This window comes from Penicillium citrinum (assembly GCF_028827155.1).
Source record: "Penicillium citrinum strain IBT 23319 chromosome Unknown utg000008l:1.0-2707905.0:1.0-2709502.0, whole genome shotgun sequence".
In the NCBI taxonomy this organism is placed as follows: Eukaryota; Fungi; Ascomycota; class Eurotiomycetes; order Eurotiales; family Aspergillaceae; genus Penicillium; species Penicillium citrinum.
In genome coordinates this window covers 2,375,569-2,399,414 of record NW_026622693.1, presented here as the reverse complement: position 1 = coordinate 2,399,414, position 23,846 = coordinate 2,375,569, and the positions used below count along the sequence as shown (strand labels likewise).

The following is a 23,846-nucleotide window of genomic DNA, read 5'->3' as shown; positions in this document are numbered from 1 at the left end:
GAAGAAATCTTGAAACAACGTTCGCTCAGCAGTCTGATTACTACAGTCCCCCAACCGGAGATAAGCGATTCTGACTATAAAAAGTGGCACACCTGGTCGGCAACCATTCGGTCATGGCTCTTCAGCCAAATGAGCAATGATATGCTTGACTATGTGCTCGTCTTTTACCGCAAACAAGGAGCAAAGGGAGCTTTGCCGAAATACGCCGATGAGATGTTCCGACTTATTAAAATTGCCTCCAACGCAGGACCAGACGTCCTCTCCAAAGCTGTGGGTGCTTTCTGGAACACGAGACGAGCTGCCTTTTCATCGCCCCAGCAGTACATTGCGGAGTGGATCAAACAGATCGATCGTCTACGATCACACGATCACCCAATGGATCCACATATAGCGACGGAAATCATGCTCACTGAGCTCGAGAAGGAAATGCCAGCAGCAGTTGCAAAGATTCGTAACAAGTTACAATGGACAGGTTCTAATGTGGAAGCACCATCCTTGTCTAACATTTGCCATGATCTCCTCGAGCAGACCGGGCGCAAAGAAAACACCCCACTCAGCAAGAGCACCTCGCACGGATCGCAACTCGAGAAAACCTAGGGATAGGGATATAGAATTACATGGATGATTATACCGAATTGCAGAATGGAAGTCGGCCGAAGTGTGATTATGAGCAAATGATCTTTTCAACAAATCCTTATATTCAGTCTTACTAGTTACTCTACTTGACTTGGCAGCTAATATTTTTATGAGACTCATTAAATGTACTCACAAATTATCAACTCTTTCGAGTTTCCCTTCCCTTAGCTTTTAGAAAGGTCAATCGTCGGCAGATCAGACATGTGCAGCTTTGCACTTCCATACGGCCGGAGAGTTGCCTCAAAGGTATCGCCAAGGCAGGTCCTCTTTTCCTTGGGAATCGGGGATCCAGGTACGGCATCTTTGAAGAGAGGCCAGTCAATCAAACATGCCTTGACCATGATATACATGGGTAATTTGCCATCGGCAAACGTCGGCGAGGGTAAAGCCCCATCGGATCCAGAATGGTAGGCCAATGTTGAAGGATCGATGGCTACATTCCACTCAGTGGTGTTGAGAAGTGTGTAGTCATGAACTTCATCGGGATAGGACCCTGCTGAAAACTCCTTTTGTGTATTGTAGAATTTAGGAGGCCCAGCAATACTTTTGTAGGGAATATGCAGGGCGTAGAGAAGGGGGCCACGATACACGGCGACGGTATCGTTGGCTCGATCAACAGTCTTCAGCTCCATTCCTAAATGGTAGGTAAACTTGGTGGTTCCAGATGGGATGTTGACTTTGAGTAGGTCTGTCTCAGGATCCTTTGAGGCATCGTCATCGCGTGGTGACCCTTTTACCTTGGCCTGAGTAGCCCAGCTTGGAGCTCGGAGGTATAACTGGAAGTCGGTGTCACTGTCAATGGTATAGGATAGAACATTGTCAAAAGGATAGTCTGTCATGCAATCGACCGAGACCTTTGCGCCCTTAATCTCAGTCTGGATACGTCCAGGACTGAGTAACGAGTGAACAATCCCTGTGTCACCATTCTTCAAGAAGCTGTACATCGTGAACTTGGGATATCCCTGAGGATGATTCACCGTGCAACACGGATAGTTCGGTTCAATACCAAAGGTCTGACTGATGGTATTGGTGTCGAAGAACGGCGTAGTAGAGAGATTCTTCGAGTATGGCTGGTTAGGCTGTGTCATATACTGATGGCTCCACCAATCTCCAGACATGGCAGCTGGAAGGGCATTAAAGGCTGCCATTTCAGCCCTATCTGCATAGGAAGAGTCGCCCAGAGCATAGTAGTTGTAAGCAAGAGAGTAGATCGTTTCAACATCGGTGCATAGTTCGGAACCATAGTAGGCGTTGAGACCGTCTATACGTTCGTCGGCAAGGATTGTACCAGAAGCTGAACCATGATATTTGAATGTCCAGTCAACCTGGATGATGTTAGTGAGTCAATCTCATTCCTGTGGCAATGGAACACTTGCGCCATTCTTTGCAGTGGTTATAAGGCTATCGTTGGCGGTAGAACGACGCAGCACAGCTGCATACTTGAGGCCTGAAGAAAGTCAGCAATATTCTATGTCTTCGAGAAAGTGATGAGCTGGATTCCGGATTCCTTACTCTCAGCAACAGTGACGCCGTGCAAGAATTGCCACTGGTCATCAGTCACGGATGCTGGGACATCATAAAGATCCTCTTTGACATAACTACCCTCGGAATACCAACCCTCCCATTTTGAGCCATAATGATGAATCATATCAATATTAGATTTGATGATATCGGTTTGATTGCCCGGGTGATAATCCAGAAGCCACTGCAAACTAACAATCATGTCCTCCGTTCGAGCCTGGAACCAAACATAATCATCAGAAGTGACGTTGTCGCCATCATGATAAATCATTCCCGTCCCATTGTTCTTCAGCATAGAATACATGAGACCATTGAAACGATGCATCGCATCAACGATGGATTTTTCATATTTCGAATCCGCGTCCGCAAGGTTGGTCAGTCCGAGGAAAACGAGAGTTCGCGCCCAAATCATGCGCTGGCCACTGGAAATCGTCTCGGGCCCGATCCATCCATCCGGTTGAATACGATCGAGGATTGCATCGACCACGGTGCCTACTTGGTCTTTCAAACGGTCATCTTGTAGGGTGTATGCAAGAGGTACTAGGCCATTTACCCAGTATGGTAGAGCTTCGTTGAGCACGCTATATTGTTAGCATTTAACCAAATGGAATGAGATATTGGCTAACCTATATTCTTGATCTCCACCTATCCACGAAGAGTTTTTCACAAATCGGTAAAAGTCGAAAAGATGGCCTGCTAGACCCTCGGCTGAAGCCTCCAGTTCGGTTCGCAGCCACCCGTTCGGCGTGATACTACCAAGGGGGAAAGGTTCATATGCCAAGGGGACCACTAGAAGGATACTAGAATCAGTATCTATTTGGGGTGTATTACGTAGTTTCTACTGACTTACAGCTCGATGATGTCTGACTCTTCTGCGCCAAACTAAGGCTTGCAGCCAATGGCAGAAGAGCTAAAGCCAACCCCCGCGACCGCATCTTTTAGTTTATAGGGTTGGTGAGTGCTGGTCGACTAGCAGGAGTAGTGAATTATAACGAAGATCAACTGTTCTCTTTATTTTCCCATCTTCAAGTTCATGGATGACTTGCTATAAATTATAGAGCAGCCTCGCAATACTCCGCACTCAAAGCAGATAGTCATGAGGAGAGATGGTGAGGGGAAATGTAACATTGTTTCGATGTTATGCGGTTGAAATTGTTATCTCTAGGAATGTTGATGTAGATCTTTGAGCACGGATCAGACCATCGTGCCATCGGTATTTTGCCTAAAGTACTAATTCTCCGAATACTCCGGACTGTTTTCTTTTGTGGGCAGTAGTTGAATACCTTCCTGAGCATTTAAAAAGAGTCAAGGATTCCTCGATGATATTCATTCACCTACTTGATTGGTACTCATGGCTTTGGAAGGGTACATTGAGATTTGGATCCTGGAGACCTCAAGTCCATCACGGTATACTACATCCAGGCTATTGACTGATTAATTGGTAGTAAGTATTTTACCAAGGTTACTATGAATGATCAGTCAGGTCCGTGAATGCGACTTTATTAGCATGCTTGGGTATGAACGCATCTATCTCACTTTCAGAAAACTGCATGCTTCAAGCGATCTAGCCAATACTATTCTCAGTTGACATTTCTTTTCTATGTATTCAGGCCATTGATCCAGCGATTTAATTGTGGGACTCTATGCTTGTCTAATCCACTTCTACCTTCATCTATACTGTCTTCGTGTGTCGAATTCATTCGTTCTTTCAAATCCCAGGTTCTTCGGATACCACGTTCTATTTGTCAATTTTCTCAATAGAATGTTAGAATGTCTATAAAAGAAGAATCGCCAAGAGATTTCAGGGGAACCCTCATATGACGTCATCCAGCAATTGCTGCTGTTTAAAAGATACAAAAAGTACTGAATAATACTAGAAATAATGTCTGGCAGTTGGAGCAGATCAGTTTCAAAGAGGACGTAATAGGATACACAATGTTGAACGGGTGGGTGGTGATAAAGCTCGCATTCAACGGGTGAATATCCTAGCTCGCCGTTCAATGACTGAATTCTCCTGTGGAACGTTCACCTGTTCATGCGATGCCAGGCAAGTCTAATCTTATAAGACCACAATTGGACAAGGCTGCCTACATCTACCGTTGTGGTACCGACTCTATTGGCACGGAGAGTAGCCCCGTGCTCACCCACTAGCATGCCCTAATAGATCCCATTTGCTTTTTCGGAGTACATTGTGAAGATGGATCGAGATGAACCGAGGTGTCCCCATATGGCGGATGACTGTCTACTTGTCTGCCATCTACACTAGAACCAGTACTGTTTAAAGTAATCAGGAAGTGCACATCATGAAACCTCGGGGTCAATCGAGAACTTGACATGGATCACCGAGGATCTGCTGGGCTATTCCGGCTCCATACTACTTGAACAGGAAATATGCGGGGGGCATGTGAAGAACGACCCAACAGTTTGGCTAAGAGATGAGCTCCATCGAATATTATTGGAGAAGTGGCTGCGTTAAAGTGGAGTCTTCTTCAATTTTGTTCGTCGCAGAGCATTCCCATTCGGTGGGATTGGCGCTCGACCTCGGCTACTTCTGGCGTGCAAGAGCTTGAATGAATTCATCTTTTAAGAAGAGCTAGTACCTCGAGAAATCCAACAAGATCAACCTTCAAACACCTCGACATAATGGCCGCCTATCTCAATCTTCTACAACAATATTCTCAAACCGCCCTGGCGCGGCTGCCCGAGCCCGCGCAAGAATGGTTACTCAAACCCGTCACGCAAAAGGCCCTGGCAGCCATTGTCGCATTGGGGTTGGTGCGCTCAGTCAATAAATCGCTCTCGGCATGGACTTTGCAAAATTGGACCGTTAATGAGAAGTGGGTGCCCGCCCGCGAGCTCATCCTCATTACTGGTGGATGCAGTGGCATTGGCAAGCAGGTCATGGAGGATTTGGCGAAGACTGGAGTGCGCGTTGTGATTCTCGATATCAATCCGCCCAACTTTACTTTACCGGCCAATGTTTCCTTTTATAAGGCCGATATCACCTCCTCCGCCAACATCGCCGAAGTGGCAAAGGCGATCCGAAGCGATCACGGTGAACCCACCGTGTTGGTCAACAATGCTGGTGTTGGCCATGACGGTACCATTCTCGACGAGCCCGAGGCGAAGATTCGTCAAACTTTTGAAGTAAATACCATTTCCCATTTCCTTATGGTGAAGGAGTTCCTCCCTGCCATGGTGAAGGCCAACCACGGTCATGTCATTACAATTGCCTCGATGGCCAGTTTTGTCGCACTTGGCGAGATGGCCGATTATTGCTGCTCCAAGGCTAGCGCACTCGCATTCCACGAGTCCCTGCGTCAAGAGTTGCGCTATTGGTATAACGCACCTAATGTGCGCACCAGGTGAGTTCACATTTATTCGATCACTGGCTCGGTAGCTGGACACATTTAACGAAATAATGATATAGTGTTATTCACCCTATGTGGGTTCGCACCCCCATGATTAAGATGTTGACCGATCACGAATCCCACTTCCGTCAGCCCATCATGACGGTTCAGACTGTCTCCGATGCAATTTGCAAGCAGATCCTCACTCAGACCAGTGGCCAGATCATCTTGCCGAGCAGCCAGTCGGCAGCCAGTATTGTCCGCGCCATGCCTACTTGGATGCAAGAGGGAGTTCGCACCTTTGCTTCCGGATCTCTGCGTCGCATGCGCAATGTCCAGCCGTATGAGAAATAGTGCCCGCGGTAAGATCGGATACTGGAGTGATGAACTATGATGCAATGTTTATAGTCTAGTCTACTGGCTGAGCCGGAGATATTTGTATTGATAAATTATACCATTTTGCGAGTCTTACAAGATTTAAAAACTTTCACTGATGTGTACTATACCCTACTATATAAACGCTCCTAGAACCGACTAAACGTTGGTAGCTATGTGAACTTCACCCCAATATTTTGGCTATTGAAATTACTAGTACTGGAGTACTACTGTAGTGGGGAGTATCGGCCTGCCCACCAGCATAGGGATTATATAAGGAAATTGGCCTAATTTGGAAGGGAGCTTATATACATTCATTTAGATAGCAGCCTTAGCATCACGCAGGATCAATTACACGAGTTACAGTCTATTCGAGAGAGTGCTAGCAGAGAGTCCTAGTTGGGGTACTGTTTACCCTCATCCTTCTGCCCCATTCGACCTGCACGTACCGACCGTGCTGCCTCGAGCATCCTATCCTGTTTCACTAGTATACCTGTACTAGCCAGCGAAAACCAGTGCCAAGCCTTATAGGCAGGGTTCTGCATACTACAAACGTACACGTTCATCTCCCGAGGTCTCTTGTATACTTTCAACATGGTCTATCCTGTGTCAAGTTATTCTCTAGTATACATTTTCCCAACCAATCAATTCCCCTATAATCTACATTTCTCCCCCTTCGATCGTGCGGAGATCTCCGATTTTTCCCCGCACGACGACCCCAACAAAGTGACGTAGCAATTTGGATTTCCCTCGGAATTTCTCTTCTTCAACTCTCTTAAATCTTCCAACAACCTTCGTCTGCAAAAAAATGCCCTCCGAAACAGATCCTCTCCTTGAAAATGGACACGTCTCTACCCGGTCACGTCGCTCTTTCACGCAATACTTTACCCAGTCACTCGACCCCCGCTATGGCGATCTCTTACTACTCTTCTGTTATATTATCACGGGCCTCCTCGATAGCTCGGCCGTCTTCATTTGGGGTTCCTTCGTGAGCATGCAGACTGGGAATACTGTCTACTTCGGTTTAGGTCTCGTTGGAACAGATGACGACCGCTGGATCAAATCTGGTGTCTCCATCGCAGGATTTTGTCTAGGATCCCTTGCCTTTGCCGCATTCCATCGCGTCTTTCCGGCGCGACAGCGCTGGGTCCTTGTAGCGTCTTTCGCTATTCAACTTCTTTGCATTGTGATCGCCGCATTAATTGTGACCATCTTCCATTCCTCTAGGAATCAACCGTTGAGCTGGTTGGTGCTTGTCCCCATCATTCTGGTCGCGTTTCAGAGTAGTGGGCAGGCGGTGACGAGTCGCGTGTTGAAGTACAATGGCTTGACGAGTGTGGTTTTGACGAGTGTATATTGCGATCTGTTTTCGCATCCGGATTTTCTATCACCTAAATTACTCCGAAATGTCGAAGAAATGCGGAGGTTTGGAGCTGTCATTGCTCTCTTGCTGGGCGTTGTCATTGGCGGGTTCTGGGCGCATAGCTCTGTGGGCATGATGGGCGCCCTATGGACAGCTGCATTCTTGAAGGGATTGATCATTTTTGCTTGGATTTTCTGGAAAGAGGAATTGATTTAAGCAGAGCGGGTTGTATAGAAGGATAGTATACCTATTCTCAAGATACATGTGTACATAGCTTATCCTAGACTCGGAGCTCAGGTAGAATGGTCATGAATGGACTGTAGTCCTCTATTCAACAAACATGGATATCAAAGTTATATATCGACAGAAAGAAAGAAATTGACAGGATATTATCGACAAGTATTTCCAAAGACCATAATGTGTAGATCTGTTGATGCATCCCGGTGAATTAGTATAGTATGCCCTGCAACACCGATGCGCCATGAAAAGTCAAGGATGAGAAAATCCCAAAAGGAATGAAAAGAGTAAGTCGTATAGACACAAAAATCGCTCGTATAGAAAAGAAAAAGGAATGAGGTATTGGATCATGGCTTGGAGAGCTGCTCCTTACGGAAGAACAGCAAGAATCCAGCACAAATGAGAATCTGACACGAAAGGGAGACCCAGAACCAGGCATTGGCCAATTCACCAGCCCCCTTGGTCATATCAGGGCTAATAGGACCTGGTCCGGTATTGTTAGGACCGAATGCACGAGCACAAATGGTGGCGATGGAACCAAGAACCTGCGAGGCAATGAGAGCAAAGCACATGTGCACACGCGTAAGTGTTTGAAGCAGAATGACACCGAACCCAAGACCTTGAATAGAATCAAGGACCCCGAGCCAAAGCCAGAGGCTGCGAGACGCAAGTGCGCCTCCGGTGTATCCTCCAGCAACCCAGGGTAGATAGTAACCGATTCCTGAAATTCCCCACCAGATCTGGATAAAGCGAGGAGCACCCAGACCACAAGCGAAGACTGGGAGGAACCAGCTGTGCTTCTTAGAGAATTTGCTGACGATGAAAAGGAATGCACACCAGACAACTCCGAAGAAGACAATGCACAGAATGACGATCTGCCAGGCATGGGCGTGAGTGGAACCCCACAGGACTAGATAATCAGTTAGCTTCTGTCAACGACTTGAATTATTTTTTTTTGAATAAAGACTTACAGCTCCAGTTACGACCATAAGGCGCGGACAGGAAGAAGTTTTGCAAGATGACAGCGACAAAGTTCCACAAGACAATCTTTCGACGGAAAAGTGACTTATAGAAAGATGGAACCTTGCCAGGCTTTTGACGGTAGTAGGTAGGCAATCCGAAGAGCAGGAGAAGTCCCATTCCCCAAAGGAAGATTGCAATGGGATAACAGATAGCACTAGAAAGATTGATATTAGCTTTGGTGGAAAATAAGGAGGCAAAGTATAAGTAAACACTTACGACATCTTCCAGGTGTTGGAGATCATAGTATCCGTGTTGAGCAGACCTTCGCTAGAGGCCTTGGTAAGGGTAGATCCCCAGTACCAAAGAGCAATAACATAGGCCTGTTGAATACCCTGAATAACACATGCGCGGAAAATCCAAGTCTCAACTGGGGCACCACCCTCGTCACCAAAGTTAGAAGCGAAGAAGATTGAACCACTAGATGATGCAGCGGCATAGCATCCACTGCCAATGTTCTGGATCCAACCACGACGGAACTCGTCGACTTCCCAATGAGCAGAACCGATCAGGAGGAAAGCGAGACCATAGAAGAACCAGGGAGTAGACAGGCAGACGACAGACTTGAAGTAGCGGAAGACGAGCCACCAGCAAACAGATGTGATGGCATAAGTAGTAGCGATACCGTAAAGCTTCTCGGCACTCTCACCAACTTCACCAGTCAGCAAGGTAATCTGGTAGGAGTTGGCAGCGATGATTTGACCAAGAGCGAGGAAGATGGAGTAGACTGGCCAATCTCCAATCTTGATTTGCATCCATTTGCGAAGACCGGTGGGGGGAACATAATCCTTGCCAAGAAGGAACTCATCGTCATCACTGTCATGGTCATCGCTCAAAGCGATGTGAGAGAGACCCTCCTCATTGTAAGACTCTGCAGCAGGTGAAGCATTGTTGCGTCCACGGAAGACAGATGGGGTTGGCGACTTCGGGTTGTGGCGACCAAGTTTGGCATTGCGGAATCGATCAAACCATTCCTGCTCACTCTTGATCAGGAACTCTTCGATACAGAGATCTGCTTCGGAGTTTGATCCGTTGAGATCTTGCAGCTTGCGCTCGAAATTGTGGTAATATTCGCCAGTGCCGTCAGTGAAGAATGGATCGACCTTTTGAAGCTTGAAGTCCTTCTTGTCTCCCACGACGGAATCCAGGGAGAGAACAGACGCATTGCTGTACCGGTTCGACTCGGCAAATGGCTTGGGAGGAAGCAACAGCTGATCAGCTCGTGGAGATCCAGGGCTCATTGGGGGGAGCAGGGAACCTGACATGAGTAGACTCTTGACTGGAGCGACGTGTAGGCGAGGGGAATGACAATCCGGATGCTTGTCTCTCGGATGCTTCTCTGCGACGTCCTTCCTCGATCTCAGCACGGGTGATGGTGTACTCTTCGTCACCGTACATGTTTTCCGCTCGTGATTCATCATCATCGCTGCTCTCGTCGCTGGGGCTGTTAGAGTTAGAGTGCTCATTGTCATGCTCTTCAACAGTGCCCTCAACGGGGTTGCGACGTCCACGACGGCTCCTGTGGCCAGGTCCAGAACGAACACCAAGAGACAGCGACCGGTTCAGGCTCGACTGTGGCTTCTCGGTTTCGTGGGGACTGAGGTCGCGGCTGTAGCTAACCACTCTGGGGGAATCGGTGCCGGTAATTTGGTTCAGAGTCGAGTAGCTGGCCTCGCGAGAATGCAGCATACCTGGAGAAGGCAGCGGGCCCATCGACAATGCGCTGTGGTTACCTATGCCTCCATTGGGAGTGCTTGTTCCAGAAGAAGTCAAAGGACGTCCATGGCCCTTGGCAAGTTCTCTCTCGTGGACAGCGATGGCGGTGGATTGGAGAATCTCGAGATCTTCCACCCACTGTGCAACAGGGAAACGTTGCTTAGCGGAGCGGGCTCTCATCATGGCCCGAGTATCTTGCTTAGAGTTGAGTGCAGCGTCAATAGCCAGCTTGAATTGAACCAGCAAGTGGGAAGTCGAGGTAGATTCCACGTTATACCACCAACCAGGCATCTGACCCAAACCACCAACACGAGCACCAATACCCAGAGCTCCCTTACGACCGAACTCGACTGCGACCAGACCGAAAGGCTCATCACGTGAGGGAATCAGGGCGAACTCAGCACCAGAGAAGATGAATGGTGGAAGAGCAGTGAACTCAGGCTTGGAGAAGACACGACCAGGGTAAACTTCCATCATACGGCCAAGCTTGAGAGCAGCAAATTTACCGTAAAGATCGATAACAGGTCCGATACAGATGACCTGCACATTAGGTCGAGCCTCGAGAACTGCGGGCATGGCGTCTGCAATAAGATCAACACCCTTCTGCATGGACCAACGACCAACGAAAACAAGAAGATCAGCGTCAGGGTTTTGCTCCAGACCAGCCCACTCTTGAGCCTGGCGCTTAAGCTCTCCACGGCCAGCTTCATAGTCTGCATCCACAAGAATATCCTCGTCCTTGTTCTTAGCATCCTGCTTGGTCCATTCTCCAACGTCCGAGGGATCAGGGTTGGGAAGGTTGCCGACTTTGCGTAGACCCCAGAAAATGGGATAACGAGCGTAAGATCGCTTTCCGTATTTTTTGGATACACCGACAGCACCAAAGCCTTGTTGCTGGACCCGAAGGTAACTAGCACCTGCATGAAGAAGGTTGAAAACCTCACCGAACTGGACGTATCGCCGGGCAATATCTTCCTCGAGATTGAACACAGAGCAGACCTCGCGTCTCTCCTTCTGAGTACGCATCGGCCAGAGACCCTGGAATTCGGCGTTGTGGAGTGAAAGACAGGCCGGAATTGTTTCGGGGAGTAGGTAGAGCGGTGCGACTGAGCCGTGGTAATCATTGATATGGTAGAGATCGATGGGGAAACGCTTGATTGCCTGAGCGATACACTGATTCCAAGCAGAGTAATAGACAGCGCTGTCAAGATCATCCATGCGTGCCGGGTATGGCTCAGCCTTGGATTGCTGGCGGAAGACGGGGGCATCCAAAAGAACGTATGTGATGTTCTTGAGCTTATGGTATTGTACCTTGACCTGATACTCGCTACCGAGGATAGTGACAGTCATCGGGTCTGCGACTTCATCAACAGGATAGTCAACGCCTCCGACGCAAGGCACAACCCAAATAAGATCTTGATGACCCAGAGTCTTGCCCATGAGCTGAGCCATGACACCGAGACCACCGATCTTAATCTTGATCGCCCAGTCTTCAATATCGTACTCCATAGTAGCAATGAGAACCATGCGTCGCTTGCCTCCGGCCGCTGCACCACCAGCAAGGGCAGTATTGCTCTGCATGAAGCCAGACTTGTTTGCCAGACGCATAAGAGGGTTGCCGTGCTCCTTTTCAGAAGAGCTGGATGGCTTCAGTTTCTTCAGGAAGACCATTGGACCAAGTCGCGACTTCTCGGTGACACCATTCTCATTGAACTTGACCTTATAAAAAGATTTCATGAAAATGTAAACGCATCCTGCGCCGGTGAGGACAGGAATGATCCAAAACAGAATAAACATGACGATCTGAGGGGTCTGGTTGCCGACAGGAATGAGATCGTAGCGTTGAGTGGCATCGTTGACGTAAAGCTTCCATGAGAGATAGGGGGATGGTGGAGGCTTGGTGATGTTCAACAAAGTACTCGACAGGGAAGAAGGAGGCATGCGGTCCAAAATATTATCGCCATCAGCATCTCCCAGCACCCAACTTTGATCAGGCTTTCCATCTGGGTTGATACCCCAGATGTTCAGCTGTCCGACAGCAGGCCATTCCGAAGTGAAGTGATATTTCCAGTAACCATCTTGTGTATCAAGATTGATAACGTTGTCAAGACCACCATCATAACCATATTGGTTGTAAGGTCCATTGAAGAAGATATGGGGGTAACGACGAGGAACTTCAGAAACCCAATTGGTGTCACCTTCTTGGACGTAATCACTACTTCCGGTCAAGCTGCTCCAGTACTCAACACGTACGTGGTCTCCCTTCCAATTCTGCTTCTTGGTACCAGTCCAAGGGAGGGTTTCAATCGTGTCATTACCACCAGTGTAAGTCTTCCAGTCTGAGAAAGTCGTGCCCCAATTGGTAGAGTACCGGTATTTCTCAGCTCCAGCAGCGTGATGCTGAATGAAGAATGTGTCATTACCCTCATGTTGATGCAACAAACTGGTCGAGTAATTGGCGCTGGTGAAAACCATAGGGTTATCGAACTGACCAATGCGGAAGAGGAAGTGATCCGTGGCATCAGTAAATGCGTCGCCATCAGCGTTGCTGGCGTTCTTCAGAGTCACGCGGTGAATACCGTTGTACACATCGGTGAGGGTAGCACTCCATTTGAACACGCTTGGAAGCTGACCTACCCAAGCTGTCTCGGTGGCTGTAATCGTGGAGCACTTCACGGTTGAGTTATTGATCTTGGCAGTCTTACCGGATTCGGTGGAAGACTTCAAAGTGATGCTCTTCGTGATGTCAGTGCACTCCATCTCCTCGGAGAAGAACAACTCAATATCGAAATCTTCCGACTCATTGGGGGCAACAGTGGAAAGCTTCGGTACATCATGACCGGGGGTGAACGCAGTAACCATAGGGCGAGGCTTCTTGAACTCGCTCTTGGGGACATAGGCGCGGAAGTCGTATGCCCCCAGCTTCAGCTTAGATGCGCATCCATTGTAGCTTGTTGACCCATTAAGTCCGAGTTTCTTTGCACTCGCTTCTAGTTTGATTTCGTCGTGAGGATAGAAGAGGTTCTTCACGGTAACGCCTGAATCAAAGGGAGAAATCAACGCGGTGTCGTTGTCCGAGCAGTCGAAGTTCCAAGTTCTCGTGCGGTTGAGATTAGTGTAAACAAGCCAGACGGGCTTATTTGCTGACTCGGAGCCTAAATCTTGAATTTCCTTATTGATGTCACGGACAACAGACCAAACACCAGTTTCGGTGGCAGTACCGTTAGAACCGGGATAGAAGACATCTTCCGTGTTGTTTGAAAGACTCGTAATGGTGTAACCATCGTTCAACACAGGATACAATTCACGCAGTTGGTACATGTGCTTCATAATGTTACGAACAGGGTGACTGGGATCACGGTGGTCGTAGGCAACAGACTCGTTGTGACATCCATAACGACCGGCTTCAATAGGCCATTGGTAATACTGGGAGGAATCCAGGGAAAAGCAACCGTGTGTTCTCCAGGCTGTTGCCGGGGACATCGCCTGTCGTCCATAGATATAGTTCTTTGCAGTTGCATCCAAAATGTAAAAAGCCTGTTCTTCACCCCAGAGACTGAGGGGGATACCAGGGAGAAGAAGAGTGGTGATAAAGGACCCAAGAAGCTGTCTTTCAACACCCTTTTCAATCGAAGGCCATCTGAACACATCTTGGTTAGTGGCACCAAACATGTGTCGCGGATCAAACTCTCCCGTATTGGGGTTGATAAGATCATTAGTTCTCATCATGGTGTTCCAAGCCTCAACCCAGTTGACAGGAAGATCGTAACCAGCAGAAAGCTGGCCATCCATGCCCAAGAAGCGTGTCAGAATACGATAGATCGAGTAGTGGAATGCTGCACCATCGATAGCTTCGTGGCCAATCTCGCGAAGGAAGTATTGTGAATCAGACTCGTTTGTCAGTTTCATCGATTCGATATAGCTGTCTGGCAGCTGGTTTGGCTGTCTGCCACGACCAAGGTAGATAGAACCAAAAGTGTCACCACCAGTAATTTCACCAGCGATGAAGAAATTCTCTTTCCCAACTTCACGGGCGCACTCGCGATAGGCAGCTGACATATCGCCCAGTGCCTCAACCGTGGCCTGAGTTGCTTTATCGTATCGGAAACCATCGATATCGAGTTGAGAAATGGCCAGACAAGAGTGACGAATCAATCTCTCACGTACTGACGGGTTCCATTCACGAAGACGATCTTGTACGGACGCGAACTTTGCCAACTGACGTTGCCAATCAGGGAATACACCGAAAGCTTCAATGTCACCATATTGATCGAAGTCGCTGTCGTAGCAACCAACGAGAGCCGCAGTTTGAGATTCATTCACGGGATAGCCGTTTTCAAACCAGAACCGTGGGTAGTTGCATGAATCGTTGTAGGAGTTTCCGATGTCGAAGTCGATGTAACGACGGTCTGTCTTCCATTGAGTCTTATATTCTTTCTCGTTGAATGGCGTTGTGTCGTTGAGATGGCCATCGAAACCGATCAAATCACCCATGCTAATCGAAGTTCGTTAGTTTCGGGGACACGGTACCTCGATTTGTTGGAGAAACTTACGTTGCAATCGTGTTATCAAACACAACGTACATGCCACGCTTGTGAATCTCAGTGATGGCATCGCGCCAAACCTGGATTGTACCATAATGTTGATCTAATAATGTGGTGTCCAAAGCAGAATAGCCATCAAAACCCCAAGGCTGGTTCATCAGGGATGTACCGGCAAGGTAAAGACCCTACGGTATATCGTTAGATCGTTTATCGATAACTGTGGATTGATAAGATTAAATGCATACCTTGATGCCCATTCCTTGGAGATAATCGAGTGTGTCGACGAGTCCAGCAACGTCTCCACCATGGCGCATTTGATTTGAGTTCAGATCGTGTTCGAATTGTGTGCCGTTAATGTTATCGTTGGTGGGGTCACCGTTGACGAAGCGATCGAGGAAGAGTGTATAGAATGGGAACCGCCAATTCTTCGGTGATGGATGGTATTTGTGATCTGCCCATGCTCCCGAATATTGTGTAGGATCCGTTGCGGCCTTGTTCTCGTTGAGGTTGTATTGCAAAAGGGATTCATCATAAGGCCAACACGTCGCTGTTGAGGCGAGCAGCGCCAACAGCCCACCTGATAATGACCACTTCATTATGTATGATGATGTGAAAAGGAAGATCTCCTCTTCCTTGCCCCGGGGAAGATGTAGGTCGGGGGGAAATAATCAAGCGCGGGGAGCGCTGAGGCTCGATATCTGGTCACGCAAGAGATTATCTCCTCTCACTCTGACTGGGCCTCTCAAAGTACCGAATGGATAGTATAGTAATACCCAGACTGAAGGACTCGATGTATTTGCAGAAAGTAACGAGTGAAGAGAGTACCTTCAATCTTTGCGGGGAGAAAATAATTGCGAAAGTAGAAAGCGAAGTAATGACAAGATAAGTCTCAATCACATAATGAGACAACGCCTTACCACTTTGTACGAAGTATAATTAGCGGCTTCTAAATTTGAATTTAATGGATAAAGTAAGTCTGGAACTATTTGGCATTTTTACGCGAGTTGAGACATTTGGAGATACTAAATTCGAGAATTGTTCTTAGCATATAGACCCATCAGCTGTCTAAAATTGGCATGTATATGTATTTCACGCTAGAATACGAGAACCCCGGGCGTTTTGGGAACCCTACCCGCAGGTAATCCACCACCTAGAGCGCAAGATTAACATCCACTTGCGCCCATTGGGCTCATTCAGGTCAGGAATCCACCGTGTCTCTCGCGAGGATGATCCGGGAATTGTACCGAACATGTCGGGGCGGTTCTGTTGTGGCGGTATAAGCCGCATAAAAAATCCCATTGCCCTATCAGAAGAAGTACCAGATGCATTGATTCATTGTTAGGAACGTTTCGGTGTAGCTCCGCTGTAGGTGGGCTTAGTCTGTTGTTACCATCAGCATACTGACAGCCATGCTTCTTCGGCGACCCCGTGAATTCTGCACAACTTCAGTTTGAAAATCCTTTATTTTCAATTTCAACTGCAACTACTATTCACAATATTCAACATGAGAAATTCCAAATAATTTCAAGAACACACAATTCATTGTGATTATGTAGTCGGCATCTCTCGTATTTTTCGGATTGCCGAATGTGTGATAGCTCGACCCGGCGTAATCTTTCCGTGTGGCTTGTTGGCCGATAACAGGGAAACGGACCGAGCCCCACGGAAGACACAGAATTGATGTATTGTCGTGGTGAGTGGGTCAAAGGGTTTCACCGATTCGCGCATCTGGATTAAAAAAAAAAAATCACTAATCGATCCTTACCAGGTAATATTGACTCCAGAAAATACATACACTGTAAAAATACTTGATTCACGCCGGTGGAGCGAGAAAACCCTGAAGAACGAGAATAACAGACAACTCCACTATCTTTTAGGCTCCGAATCTTGAAACCTTGGTTCGGTACGAGTGTTTCTAATGTTCAAGATTTTCTATGCCAGCATCAAGCTTGGATTCAGGGGAATACGGTATTTATGGCATTATCTATCGAAGCCGGTTCTCATGTTTGGGAATTCTGGCGTGGGTGTATTTAGACATATTACCATACGCCATTCCGAATTTAGTCGATCTCAGAGGCTTACACCTGTAGATAAGCTTGATAGTTTGACAGCCACCAAGACATTATGGGCCTGATTTGGTATTTGTAATTCACTAGTAAGCGCTGTATATAACTGTATGTAATGATTCGAAATCTTACCAGTAATTAACCGTCTGCACCATCCATTGGACCATGCACTCTGCAATCTTGACCACACACAGCCACGGTCTACTCATTGCAACGCTGATATCCAAATATGGACATCCAATTCAAAGATTATTGAAAATTTAATGGCCGACAACCCCATTGAAAAGAAGAACTACTCCTTTCATACAACATGAATCAGATATGACCAACTCGGCACGGCCGATAGAGTATCGGTTAATGTCTGTTAGATCGAAGCAAAATTCATGTATTGTCAGGGAAAGGTAGACAAAGGAATTCCAAACTGGTCTTGGCACACTCAACTTAGCTTTTTTCCATTAGTTGAGTGGAAATGAAAATAAGACAAACCCCTCCCCACACTATGGCAGGTTGTCTCGGACATTTCGCTATTCAAGACGGGACTTGAAAAACTCAGCACTGCAGGAAAAGTACGGACCTCGGGATAATCATGGAGCATTCACAATGTTTATTATCTCTACAGACAATCCGAAACATCCGCTTTTACTACAATATTGACAATGGGAATAGATGCATAACGTAACCTTGGAAGGCTTGTCATACATAGAATGATGGCCCGTTTTTAATATACGCAGATCACGAGTAAAGAATCCACTCACCCGAACACTACTATGTAGGGCTCAAATTCCTGATTTCTCTTTGCTTATGCAGAGACTCAGGCTGGCCTCGTATTCCTAGGCAAATAATATCCATTTCGTTCTTGTCCTCATATTTTCTTCCTCTGAACCCCCAATTCTAGTTATGATCGTGCACACCATGAACATCCGAGGAGCAACGGACCAGATCAAGTTCCAAGGATGAACACTAACAAAACAAGGAACCCAATTTTGCTAAATGTAGTGTCCGTCCGACGCTAGTGAGCTATGGATCGCCGCAATAGTGCGGACCTAGGGTCTTAGGCCATTACCGAAGTTTGCCCCCCCAATTCTTCACCTCCACGAGAGCATCTCGACAGTCAACTCTGGGGTAGCACTCTTCACGCTCATTTCGCACAAACAGTGCACTTCCACTCATTTCCTGTCTCATGTCATTCGTTATCAAGATTATTCACGCTTCTGCTCCAACTCGTGCTGTCGACCTCTGTTGATAGTCTTTTTCACGCTCATTTTCCCCCCTTAACTCTTTGATCAACTTACGGACCTCAGATGAGACACCATGCGACCAAGAGCAAATATGAACTTCGTGGCAGGCGTCTTGGCGTTATCCTGTGCCATCGAGTCCTCAATAGCTGCCGGAATCGCTGAGTGGAAGTCAAGATCAGTTTACCAGACTATGACGGATCGATTTGCGCGCACAGACGGATCAACCGTTTCATCCTGTAACACAACGGCAGGCCTCTATTGTGGAGGAACATGGAAGGGTACGATCGATAAACTTGATTATATTCAAGGAATGGGGTTTGATGCCGTCATGATATCTCCAATCGTCGAAAATGTCGAGGGTCGAGTCTCCTACGGCGAGGCCTACCACGGATACTGGCCAATAGATATCTACTCGCTCAATTCGCATTTCGGAACCAAGCAAGACTTGCTTGATCTCAGTGATGCCGTTCATTCACGAGGAATGTATCTCATGATGGATACCGTTGTCAACAATATGGCATACATCACCAACGGGAGCAATCCGGCTACGCATATCGATTACTCAGTTTTCACGCCGTTCAATAATTCGGATTACTTCCATCCATATTGCAAGATTACGGACTGGAACAACTATACCAACGCACAATTATGCCAAACCGGAGATAAAATAGTTCCTCTTCCAGATCTGTTCACAGAGCACGAGGACGTCCAATCCATGCTTCAGGATTGGGCGCATGAAATGGTACAGACCTATTCAATCGATGGACTCCGAATCGACGCTGCCAAGCATGTTAGTCCTGGATTTTTACACAACTTCGATACCTCGATGGGAGAGTTCATGACCGGTGAAGTTCTTGATCAATCGGTTAGCACTATCTGCACATATCAACGCAGGTATATCGAGAGTGTTCCCAATTATCCGGTATATTATGCGATGTTGCAGGCTTTCACGAATGGCAACATATCTACACTGGCGGAGAAGATTATCGAGATGAAAGCGGCTTGTCCCGACGTGACAGGTCTTGTTTCCTTCTCTGAAAATCACGATGTCGAACGCATTGCGAGTTTCAACGACGACATTGCAGTATGTACAATCATTTTGAAGATCCCCTTCATGAGATACTGTATCTCGAGCTGACATGGATTCACACTAGCTGGCCAAAAACATCCTTGCCTTTACCATTCTTTTTGACGGCATTCCGATGATCTACCAAGGCCAAGAACAACATCTCAAGGGTTCGGGGACCCCACTCAATCGACAGGCTTTGTGGCTTTCCGGTTATAATACAGATTCCGTTCTCTACAAGCTGATCGGAAAGCTCAACGCGATCCGCAGACATGCCCAAGTGATCGACAATAATTATGTGAACATTCCATCCCGAGCCGTTTTCGAAGGTGGGAGTGAGCTTGCTTTGATTAAAGGCACTGAGGGACTCCAGGTGCTTCTTCTACTTTCAAATCAAGGAAGTTCAGGCAAGCCCTACAAGCTTATTCTGCCATATAGCTTTAATGCTGGTACGGATATTACTGAAGTGCTTAGCTGTAAAAACTACACTTCCAACAACCAAGGAGAGGTACAACTCGACATGGACGCCGGCGAGCCACGAGTGCTTTTCCCCACCAAATATATGCATGGCAGTGGTCTTTGTGGATATCCTTCAGCAAATGTTACCCTCGCTGGACTTAAAACGGGTCAACAATACGCATCTTCTCAGGGCAAACATGCTCGTCAAATCCCAGCCTTTACATTTTCTTTGCCGATGGCGTTGCTCGTGGGTTTGAGCATTGGCAAGTTGTTCTGAAATATACGATGAATACGTTTGTTTTGCGTGTCAATTTGTCTTCCAAGTTCACGATATTGGTTTGCTTCACTCTTTTTGTAATTGTACTATATCCTCTATGAGTCCTGTCATCAATCAGGCTTTCCATAGCCAAGACCTTTAATTTATATTTCCCCTGTTCATGCTTTGCCAGATGCTGCAGGTACATTACACACAGCATGCAACCCGTCTTACATAGTACACTAATATCCTGGCAGGAGTAGTGAAATTTGTTCGGCTCAACATGGGGATCAGTCCTTCCCCAGCCTAGTATCAAGGCCAGTACTTCTGAAGAGCGCGGGATGCTGATAAGCCAGTTCCTGGTAATCGCTTGTGTACTATTACAAAAATGGTAACAAATTCATCCGAAACATGTAAATTACAATAGCCTCGGATGGTTTGAGACTGGTCCACTTTCGAATTTTCGGCGCCCCACAGGTCTTCTTTTTCGGATCAGGGCAGCAAAGAAATCATAACGGGTGCTGAGTGAGCGATTATATACTGGGAATCAATTTGAGACTATTGTAAATGGACCCAATGCATTCTACATACACTATTTTTCAGTTTAACAAGACGTACTGTGGGTTCTAATTACTCTTCACACCAAGAGTGGGATTTTATACGCCGGTAACAACTCCGACATGGCGTCGTTTCTAGCGTGTTTTAGCCCGCGGCGCCGACATGAACAGAAAGTTTTGAAACAGAAAGAAGGTATGCTGGTTTTCAACCTGGTATATTTGGCTATACTGCATGATAGCTAGTCTGACATATCCAAAGATGCAGCAAGGAATTTGGATCAACGTCCTTCATGGAATGACATAGATAATTCTTTGATATTCCAAACATTTGAATGGCATATGCCTGCTGATAGACGCCATTGGTATCGCTTGAAGCAATTACTCCCAGAATGGCAAGCCATTGGAATTGATCATATCTGGATCCCGCCTGGCTGTAAAGGTATGGACCCAAATGGGAATGGGTATGATATCTATGATCTATTTGATCTTGGTGAATTCGATCAAAAGGGTGCTATCTCGACGAAATGGGGCAGCTACGAAGATTTGAAAGAAATGACACTCGAAGCCAAGTCTCTCGGAATGAAAGTCATATGGGATGCTGTGTTGAACCACAAAGCCGGAGCAGACTACTTTGAGAAGTTTCAAGCTATTGCTGTCGATCCGAAAGGTAGGTTTTCAGATTGCTCAATCTTCAGTCCCAACTTGATAGACTGATAATGAAATACTATGTACAGAAAGGAATAAGGCTATATCTAACCCTCAAGAGATACACGGCTGGACAGGCTTTGAATTTGCCGGCCGCGGGGAGAAGTATAGTAACACGAAATACCATTGGAAACATTTCAGTGGTGTCGATTGGGACCAGAAACACGAGAAAAACGATATCTATAAGATCGTCGGGCCCCAAAAGGACTGGGCACCTGATGTATCGACTGAAAATGGGAATTATGACTATCTAATGTTCGCCGACCTTGATCACTCCAATCCAGAAGTCTGTTCCGATCTTCTTTATTGGGGTGTTTGGATCACAAACCGTCTATCCATCAGTGGAATGAGGCTTGACGCAGCAAAGCACTTCTCGACCCGTTTTCAAAAGAAGTTCGTCCAACATGTTCGTGACGAGTCGAACTCTAAATTCTTCGTAATAGGAGAGTATTGGACTGGAAATGTGTCAGATATTCATGATTATCTCGAGAAGCTGGACTATGAAGCCTTGGCGTACGACGTGCCACTCTTGGAGAGATTCTCTGCTGCCTCTCACGCTAAGAAAGCCGACTTGAGGACTCTCTTTGATGGTACACTGGTTCAATCTAGGCCTAGCCATGCCGTGGTAAGACGAGACAACCAATTGCCCAAGTTCGGCTGCATTTACTGACCGTTCTCTCAAGACATTAGTTGCGAACCATGACACTGTATGTACCGTATTTGATATTTCGGTGCTGCTTTTTTTTTTTTGAAAAAGTAACAAGCTGACAATTCCAAGCAACCAGGTCAAATGCTAGAGGTAAGCCAAAAACAATCTCTTATCAAACTCGGCCTGGGTAGGTCGCTGCGCTAGAAGATGCAACGTTAACAACTATCCAGACCCCTGTCGCTTCTTCATTTAAATTAGCGGCTTATGCATTGATTCTTCTTCGAAAGGATGGCCATCCCTGCGTCTTTTATGGTGATATGTATGGAATGCGAACTAATGAAGGTCCAATGGTCCCAGCATGCGACGGAAAACTACCAATCCTAACACAAGCACGCAAGCGGTATGCTTATGGCGAACAGGAAGACTATTTTGATCAACCGAATTGCATCGGTAAACATCCCTTGAAACCTCGTGTTCTTATCAACGTGGCTAAATAACGAGCTAGGTTTTGTGCGATACGGAAACGCGCATCATTCGGGGCTGGCTTGTCTTATCAGTAACGGCGGCCCAAGCAAGAAACGCATGTTCATTGGTAGACATTATACGAACACCGAGTGGATAGATATACTCGGATACCACAACACTTCTGTTGTTATCGACAAAAAAGGGTATGGCAATTTCCCCATAAACGCCGCATGCGTTGGGGTCTGGGTTAATTCAGCTGCTGTCCATCGAGATGGCTTGCTAAAGACAATGTATGTTATGTGATTGTTCTTCTACTAAACTTCTTTTCCCTCTTTAATTTATGTCGTGAATTTGTGAGCTAATACTATTTTAGCACTTTGGATATCTATGGGCTTTGAATTGGGAACTGACCGTTGCTTGACTCGTGGCAACTCGTGGTGACTCGTGGTGACTCGTGGCACTAGGTGGTCCACTACTCACCGTCATACCCATAAGGCTTCGAAATAGATCACATAATTCTTAATGTAAGGGGCATGCACTCCCTATTTTTTTTTCAACCTTTTAGCATTTTTATCATACGGAGTACACCGTGTTGGGTAAGACATGGTTTGATCGGATTGAAATACCGACGGGTCAAATTCGGTAAAATTCAGTCGGCGATCCGGCGTTGATCCGAAACTTTTCAACTTTTCGCCATTCACGCATGTCTCATTCAGAGATCCACTTAGAAAAAGGGTCTTTACCACGTGTAACAGATGTCAAGTATTTTTTGTATTAAGCCCAAATACCAATTAATCTTGGCGTGCCGAGACTGTAGTGAGATGGCTTGATCACGATAGTATACCAATAGCCCGTAGATCGTAAGGGCTTAGCTTTGGGATTATCTAGTGTTTACCATCACAATGGAGTGGATATGCTTGGCATGAAAGATCAATAAACTCTACGTTGATCGGCTATTTGCTTGCCTAATCGCTCGACATCTTCCCCATATCGCAGTATGGAATAGTCTTCGAAGGGGAAAAAAAAAAGAAAAAAAGAAAAAAACAGAAAAAATACCGGCCGAAGCCCAATGAGTTTTCGTTTCTATTTCTCATTCCACTTTCGTTCGCCTTACAACGTATCGGGCCGACTATTTTTATCCAACTATGGATCATGACTTGGCGCACGATAAGGTGGAGCCACACCGAGCTGAGTTTTCTCTACGATTGGGATCGATCAGGTACAATACCGTCTATACTAGCTGTATGTATTTAGTCTGGTGTATGAAACGGTTTTTGATTACGAGAATGGCTTGTTTCTGATAGGACTCGGGCACTAATCTTTGGACCCTCGAAGCAAAGGCGTCTCTTGGCGATGGTGATACCCCATCTGCTTCTCAACGGTATCAATACAGAGTTATCCTCCAGCTAGTTCGGCCATTTCACCCGGTGACCGCCACTCACGTCAAGAGTATACGAGCTCTTAGCTTGGAACATTACGCCTTTCTTTGCCCTAATTCGTAAAATATTACCAAACCAGAAGTAGCATTGCTCCACGACCCAGGTCCACCTCAACAAGAGGTATTGTACCATCTGAGAAACATGTCACTCAATCAGCCTTGAATGAACATGAAAGTTCTCGGAT

At 46.6% G+C, this 23,846-nt stretch overlaps 7 protein-coding genes across 7 annotated transcripts; 5 read left to right on the top strand and 2 right to left on the bottom strand.

Annotated features, from left to right (window-relative positions):
- Positions 1 to 129: 129 nt before the first annotated feature.
- N7469_009341 (uncharacterized protein) lies at positions 130 to 597 on the top strand (the record flags this gene model as incomplete). The annotated part of the gene is made up of 1 exon (XM_056648259.1): positions 130 to 597. The coding sequence occupies one exon, from the start codon at positions 130 to 132 to the stop codon at positions 595 to 597; it is 468 nt and encodes a 155-aa protein (XP_056498024.1).
- A 203-nt stretch (positions 598 to 800) lies between these two features.
- On the bottom strand, positions 801 to 3,092 carry N7469_009340 (uncharacterized protein; the record flags this gene model as incomplete). Its single annotated transcript, XM_056648258.1, has 5 exons — positions 801 to 1,961; positions 2,007 to 2,083; positions 2,149 to 2,738; positions 2,784 to 2,946; positions 3,008 to 3,092. 5 exons carry the CDS (start codon positions 3,090 to 3,092, stop codon positions 801 to 803), a joined length of 2,076 nt encoding a protein of 691 aa, XP_056498023.1.
- Positions 3,093 to 4,800: 1,708 nt separating this feature from the next.
- Positions 4,801 to 5,861, top strand: N7469_009339 (SDR family oxidoreductase; the record flags this gene model as incomplete). Its single annotated transcript, XM_056648257.1, has 2 exons — positions 4,801 to 5,522; positions 5,588 to 5,861. The coding sequence occupies 2 exons, from the start codon at positions 4,801 to 4,803 to the stop codon at positions 5,859 to 5,861; spliced, it is 996 nt and encodes a 331-aa protein (XP_056498022.1).
- Positions 5,862 to 6,690: 829 nt separating this feature from the next.
- On the top strand, positions 6,691 to 7,461 carry N7469_009338 (YoaK family protein; the record flags this gene model as incomplete). Its single annotated transcript, XM_056648256.1, has 1 exon — positions 6,691 to 7,461. The coding sequence occupies one exon, from the start codon at positions 6,691 to 6,693 to the stop codon at positions 7,459 to 7,461; it is 771 nt and encodes a 256-aa protein (XP_056498021.1).
- Positions 7,462 to 7,829: 368 nt separating this feature from the next.
- N7469_009337 (alpha-1-3-glucan synthase) lies at positions 7,830 to 15,358 on the bottom strand (the record flags this gene model as incomplete). The annotated part of the gene is given in 6 exon segments (XM_056648255.1): positions 7,830 to 8,392; positions 8,454 to 8,659; positions 8,722 to 9,781; positions 9,792 to 14,713; positions 14,772 to 14,947; positions 15,008 to 15,358. 6 exon segments carry the CDS (start codon positions 15,356 to 15,358, stop codon positions 7,830 to 7,832), a joined length of 7,278 nt encoding a protein of 2,425 aa, XP_056498020.1.
- Positions 15,359 to 18,139: 2,781 nt separating this feature from the next.
- Positions 18,140 to 19,868, top strand: N7469_009336 (alpha-amylase; the record flags this gene model as incomplete). The annotated part of the gene is made up of 2 exons (XM_056648254.1): positions 18,140 to 19,150; positions 19,221 to 19,868. The coding sequence occupies 2 exons, from the start codon at positions 18,140 to 18,142 to the stop codon at positions 19,866 to 19,868; spliced, it is 1,659 nt and encodes a 552-aa protein (XP_056498019.1).
- Positions 19,869 to 20,527: 659 nt separating this feature from the next.
- On the top strand, positions 20,528 to 22,526 carry N7469_009335 (alpha-amylase; the record flags this gene model as incomplete). The annotated part of the gene is made up of 7 exons (XM_056648253.1): positions 20,528 to 20,605; positions 20,648 to 21,071; positions 21,139 to 21,734; positions 21,793 to 21,816; positions 21,888 to 21,908; positions 21,989 to 22,208; positions 22,264 to 22,526. 7 exons carry the CDS (start codon positions 20,528 to 20,530, stop codon positions 22,524 to 22,526), a joined length of 1,626 nt encoding a protein of 541 aa, XP_056498018.1.
- Positions 22,527 to 23,846: the final 1,320 nt, after the last annotated feature.